The following is a 6,183-nucleotide window of genomic DNA, read 5'->3' on the forward strand; positions in this document are numbered from 1 at the left end:
TTAAAACCAGCCCTGCCCTCACGGTGCCCGGAGAGCGCCTGATTCTCCCCCAAATCTGCCTCGTGCTTAGCTGTCTTGTGGTGGTCCCGGCCCTCGGCGACCTGTAAATGTTTTATGACTCCACTTAGCTCGATTTTGCCGACAGCCGGTGTACGCTGTGGACGGATCCCAACGGCGACGGTATTAATAAAAGCCCGAAACAAAACGCGCTCTATCTACAGTTTCTTGAATAGTACTGCGTTTGTGTTTGGGTGGAAAAATAAATAGAAAACGCTGAGGAGAAAAAGAGAGCTATTCACGCAGGATGCAGGTACTCTTGTTCTGGGTAGGCGAGAGGGGTAAGTAGATGTGGTTGGGAATTTGGAGAAATGGCTGTGCTTTCTGAAATGCGTGATTCTGCTTCTGTGTCCCCTCCCCACCCCTGGGAGCTGTTGGGGGAGAATATCAAAAACAACAACGAGGTTTTAAGCTGTCATTTGGCCAATGTTTCTGGTCATTCCAGAAACAACCTCAGTATCGAATCATCCTAGTTTCCTAGTGAGGGATCAGGTTCTGCCGCATTTGTAGCCTTGCTGCTATTTTTTGTTGAAAATCCCTTTTCCTGCTCCGGATGCCCCAGTTTTTCCAGAGGAAGCCCCCGACTGCGGAATTTGGCCCCTCCGAGGGGTTGAGGTGTGGGAGAGGCAGGACACCTGACAGGCTTGGTTCATCCCCTTCGGTCATACAGCGATGCAGAAATGGCCGGCCTCTGCCACCTTAGGGCACCTGGGATGCCTTTGTGTTATTGTGGCGTCTGGGAACCCAGGCCTTGGCCAGTGGTTTCTGGTTTGCCGGACCTCGGAGGCCTGGGGAGAGAGGCGGCGCCTGCAGAGCCCAGGCCCTCAAGAGGCTGGACTTTCTCTGGGTCTGGGCCACCTTCAGGCTGTGTGTTTGCGTCACGGAGAGGTCTCTCGCTGCCTGGCAGATCAGCACTGTGACTCCTTCAGTGCCCATGTCCTCCAGTGCTACCAGGACATGCTGGCAGCCATGCACAAGCCGCGTGGCCTGTGCCGGAGTTCAGGGAAGCCAACGGCACACACGTGGGCAGCCCCCCCGTTGGCGCCCTAGCCCTGCCCTTCTGGAAGCCTCTCGTTTACGAGCCCCGAGTTTCCATCAATGGGTCAGTTGTGCTTATAGCTGTTCACAGGAAATGTTTCCGAGATTTCTTTAAAAACAAGACTTTCTGTCTCAGGCAAATGTGTTTATTAGGAAGTGGCCTTTTTAGGGTAGCAAAATGGCTCCTTTTTCCAGAAGGCTGCGTGAAGAGCAGAGCGACTCTCCAATGGGATGTGCCGCGCCGGGCGTCGTCCGACGGCTCGGTGCGACTCTCCCAGCAGCGGGAGTGAGCCAGCGGGAGGTGGCTGCGAGTGTCCCTGGCCCGGAAGCCTCAGGCCCAGTGAGGAGTCGCCCCGGGTGCCCTCGGGTGCACAGCCGTCCGAACCCCGGGTTTCTGCTGAGAGGCTGCTGGAGGAAGACTGCCCAGGAGATGCCACGGGAGGCAGCATTCTGTGCCCTGTATCTCAGCTCCAGGACGGTGCAGGGATGAAGCAGGCATCACCTGCCGTTCCTGGAGGGGTGGCTGTGCCGACAGGCGCCCCAGGTTCTGGCTGGCACTGTGCATGCGGGTCGGAGGACCAGAGTGGACTAGTCGAGGGGGTCCCCCCCGCCTGGGGCCAGGAGATGCTCTTCTGCTGCTTGGAGGCCCAGAGGGAGCCTCAAGCAACCCTCCTCCTCCAGGTCCTCTCTGTGACACCATGCTCCAGCCTGCTTCTCAAATGTGCACAAATCCCAAGCCTGGGGAGAGTCTCTAGACCTGATCCTGAAGCTGGCCCCACCCCAGTCTGCTCTGAAGGCATCTGGAATGTTCCTGTCAGCACATTTCCTTTCAAATCGGGGACCCCTTGAGCAGGAGGCTCTGCAGGGACATCCCGAGACTCTGGGGCTGGGTGGAATCGGGGCGTGGCCTTGTGGCCTTCTGGCCTGGCTTCCAGGCTGTGGCCTGGTGGCCTTGGCCATTACTTATCAGCCCTCACCCTCCCCTCCTCTGCTGATAGAGGGTGAGGTCCCTGTCAGCCCCGCTGTCCCCTCCCGCTGCTGCCCGCCGTACTGGGAAGCTGTTTCTGCCAGTATTTGTGGGTTTTTCCTTGTTTTTCTCCTGATGAGGTGTTGGAAAATCCCCCAGAGAGTGCGGGGGTGGAGGCTTTCTGTGATGGAAACAGGAGGGGCGCGGACCAGATTCCAGGGAGTCCTACCTGGAGACCCATCAGGCCCTGAACGTTTTCCTGGGTAGTTTCTCTAAGAAACAGACTGGGCCTTTCTTCCTGGAGACGGCTCCTCTTCATGCTGACCACATACCCGTCCCTATCTAAGCCCCAAGGCCCGGCGGAGGGAGGCCTCCTCTCCTGCCCCACCTCCTTCTCCAGGCCACATGTGGTCCAGGCCAGGCTCCCTCCAGCGCCCCCACCCCCACCGCACCTCACACAAGCCCCTTGCAGCCCCTCTCACCCCGCAGAGCTGCACCCCTCCACCCGGACCCAGACCCAGAGAAAGTCCAGCCTTCTGAGGGCCCGGGCTCTGCAGGCGCCGCCTCTCTCCCCAGGCCTCTGTCTGCATCCGCACCTGTCAAAGGAGCTCCCATTCCAGGTTGTCACTCGGGCCCAGTAGGTGTGCAGAAGTAGCCGGGCATTCCTGTCGTGCTTCCTTCCCCAGTGCTCCCGGTGGGGTCTGTTCGGGCCTCTGCGAAGCCTGTGTCAGGTCAGGATTGTCTGTCTGTCTGCTCCCAAGGGGCGCCTTTCAGAGGCTGGCCGCCTCTTTTCTTTGGTGTCACCCAGTGCTTAGCACAGAGCCAGCAGAGCCAGTGCTGGGAGGAGAGGCCCAGGGAGGCTGAGCCCGAGGACAGGCCGCAGCTTTGCTCAGGGGTGTGGGGCGTGTGATTGGGGCCCGTGGGGGAACCAGAGACCTACATGTGGCGAAGAGCATGTGACATCGAGCTTTGCTTTTCTTTCTGTAGAGCTAAGGTAGCTTGAATGGTTTGACACAAACCACCCATCTCGGTATCAAAATGGTTTTCTTCCTTGTTTCAAAAACAAAATGGTTTTCTTTTTGTTTTGTTTTGTTTCTTTTTAATTGGACCTTTTGGGAAAAGACGTCAAGAACTGTGACCACATGGGCAGCATAAATGCCAGGGCGCCTATAAACATCCAAGTACGAGGAGGCTCCTCGCGGGCCCGGAGCTCCCTGGGCCGTGGCTGGGGTGGCGAGGCCACATTTCAAGACTGGCTTGTCCGCGCACATTTGAAACGCAGCGCCATGTGCGTTTCGGAGTTCTCCAGTCCCAGCGTCTGCCACCCGCTGGTGTGATCGGCCTGTCCTCGAGGCCCAGGCCTTGTAGGTTTGCTGTTTGAGCTCCTCGGTTCAGCTGACCTCTGCTCCGCGGCCGCCCTCACAGACACCCCTGCTGTGCCCGGAGAGGAGGCGGAGTGGGGCTCCCCGCTCACACCCCCGCGAAGCCTCAGACTCTGACCCGGGGACGGGCAGGAGCCCTCCGCATCCCCAGATGGATGCCCAGCCTTGCCTGCTTTGGTTCCCTGTGGAGGGCCGGGCGGCTAGCTTCTCTGAGGTCCGAGGCGGTAGCTTGGGGCAGACTCAGCCCTGTTTCTTGGTGCATGTGACTGTGGGTCAGGACTGGGCTGTGCGTGTCCCCTCCCCGCTCCCCACCAAGACACGGGCTTCTAGCGTTTTCTGGTTTTTCACGTGCACACCGGGCAGCCGCCCTCCCCTTGCCACCCCCCACCCAGTGCACCCCAGCATCGCATTTCCCTGTGCCCGGACAAGCGCGTGCCAGGCGTGCCCCCATGCCCTGGTGCCACCCCAAGCGGCGGGTTGCAGCTCCTGGGCCCAGTAACCCAACCTCCATTTTCCTTTGCAGTTTGGCAATGAGGAGCAGCAGCTGGCCTGGGCCAAGCGGGAGAGCGAGAAGGCAGAGCAGGAGAGGCTGGCGCGGCTGCGGCGGCAGGAGCAGGAGGACCTGGAGCTGGCCATCGCGCTCAGCAAGGCTGACATGCCTGCCGCCTAGGCGCCCGGCACCGGCCACCAGCGCACGGAGGGACGGCCCCAGGGGCGGTTCTGCGGAAGGAGAAAACTCCAGCCAGTCTGCACACACACACACACACACACACACACACTCACACGCTCACACAGACACACTCACACACATACTCACACACACACTCAGCAGTCCCCGTTCACATTGTGACCTGTCACAGCCACTGTTAAGTCAAGGACTCGCTGGTCAGAGAGGGCCTTGGGCTCTGGGGGCTTGCCTGGCAGAGAGGCCCGGAGAGGCGCCGCTGTCGCAGATCCTGCTCTCCGCGGTGATGTCCCCGTCGAGTGACAGCACCGGCTCTTCCTCCATTTGCAGCACAGGACGAGGCGAGGAAGCGCGGTGACTCCTCGCCTCTCATCTCCTGCTCGTACCGGCGCCCGGGCGCTCCCACCCCCGTGTCTCCTCGACCCCCCCCTTCCGAGACAGACATCTGGGCGATGTATGCATTCGTTGTATAAAATTAAGTTTGAATGATTAATATAAAATATTTTAATACAAAACAATCTATTTCCCCCCCTTTCATTGAAATACTATTTTCCTCGCATTAACACTCACACGTGGCATCAGAGAGGCGAACCGGCCCCGCAGCGGGTGGACCAGCAGATGGAACGTTCTTGTTTCGATCCTAAGTATTTGAGTAGCTTCTAGGGCCACAGAGCCAGTTGGGGGAAGTTTCTAGGGGTCACCCTGGTACCCCAGGATACAGAATGTTTCTGAAATGGTTGGTTGTAGTCTCACTGTCACTAGAGCGGTGGCCCTTTGTCAGGGCCCTGCAGTTTGAAGAAAGATTCCTGCACCGCCCACTGAGGCCTGGTCTATGGAGGGGGCGAGGCCGCAGGCGGTCCTCATACCGGGAAACTGTAGTCAGAACCGGGAGGCAGGACAGTTTCCCACCGGGATGCAGCTGAATTCCCCCAGAACATTCCAGAAGCTTGGGCATGACTGTGGGGACGACCTCAGAAGTTGCCCAGGACATTGCAGAGCTGGCCCCAGCCTTCTGTCTCACTAACCCCAGGGAAACTGAGGCACTCCAGGCCAACTTCTCTCCGATAAAGATGGTAAATCTTTCGAACCCAAGCAGCCTGGGAACGGAAGGGCGGCAGAGAGCCTCGGACCCCCAGCCCGTGCAGGTTTGGAAGGGGACGAGATGGGGACGCGAGGACTAAACAGGCCCAGAGGGTTCCCCGTCAGGATCCGCTTTGATGCGAAGTCTCCGGACACAGCCCCAGCCTCGTCTGGTGGGGCTGGACTCCGAGACCCTTCTTTGGGAAAGTTCCTTTTCAGTGTCCTGTGCCTCTGGGTCAAGGTCTGCAGCCCTTTGCCGCCAAGGCCGGCTGCTCACCCCCGCCCCCTGCATGCTGCCTCTCGGCTGCATTGCAGCCAGGGAATCCCAAAACAGGTGTTTATGAACTCCATTTTACATTTTAATAAACTTTGCATTTTAGATGCAGTTTCAGATTTGCAGAAAAAGGTCGCAAAGATAATACAGAGGGGTTCCCACAAACACCGCACAATTTCCCCTGTGTTTAACATCGTAACGTTACTATGGTACATTTGTCACAATTCGTGAACCAATATCGACAAATTCTTATTAAAGGTCACCCTTTATTCAGTGCTTTTACCTTCGTCTTCTCAGGACCCCGCTGTGTGTGCAGTGGTCTCGCCTCCCCAGGCTCCTCCCGGCGGGTTTCTCAGACTTGCATTTTTTTGCTGACTGTGACATTGTGGAGGGGGCTGGGCAGGGGTCTCCCAGCATGGCCCCGGGTTTGGCTTGTCTGGGACTTGGGGTGACAGGCAGGGGCGGAGCACAGAGGTGACGTGGGTTCCATCATCAATGCTGTCTGTCGCTGACACTGACCATCATCTGAGACGGATGGACTTTAGAAAGGCAGCTTCTCGGGCCCAGGTGTTTTGGGACACACACTCCTGTCAGGGTGCTAACCCGTGAGACCAGGAGAACGCCATGATTGGAGGTTTCATGACGGGGTAGGGAATGTGGGGGCACCCTGGACAGTCAGGGCCCTCGGAAACCTTTCTTT

General features: G+C 58.3%; 1 protein-coding gene across 7 annotated transcripts in view; it reads left to right on the plus strand.

The window, feature by feature from the left end:
- EPS15L1 (epidermal growth factor receptor pathway substrate 15 like 1) overlaps window positions 1-4,644 on the plus strand; it is a 94,914-nt gene extending 90,270 nt beyond the window's left edge. For 5 of the 7 annotated variants that reach the window (XM_045082240.1, XM_045082245.1, XM_045082268.1 and 2 more), the window contains one exon: window positions 3,968-4,644. In XM_045082240.1, coding sequence (XP_044938175.1) covers window positions 3,968-4,114 — 147 coding nt within the window. In that variant the 3' untranslated portion in view covers window positions 4,115-4,644. The remainder of the gene's footprint in view (window positions 1-3,967) is intronic. The other 2 variants (XM_045082260.1, XM_045082273.1) reach the window with 1 other exon arrangement.
- Window positions 4,645-6,183: the final 1,539 nt, after the last annotated feature.

Source organism: Mustela putorius, unplaced genomic scaffold (assembly GCF_011764305.1).
Source record: "Mustela putorius furo isolate JIRA1106 unplaced genomic scaffold, ASM1176430v1.1 tig00000095_pilon_pilon_pilon, whole genome shotgun sequence".
Classification (NCBI taxonomy): domain Eukaryota; kingdom Metazoa; phylum Chordata; class Mammalia; order Carnivora; family Mustelidae; genus Mustela; species Mustela putorius.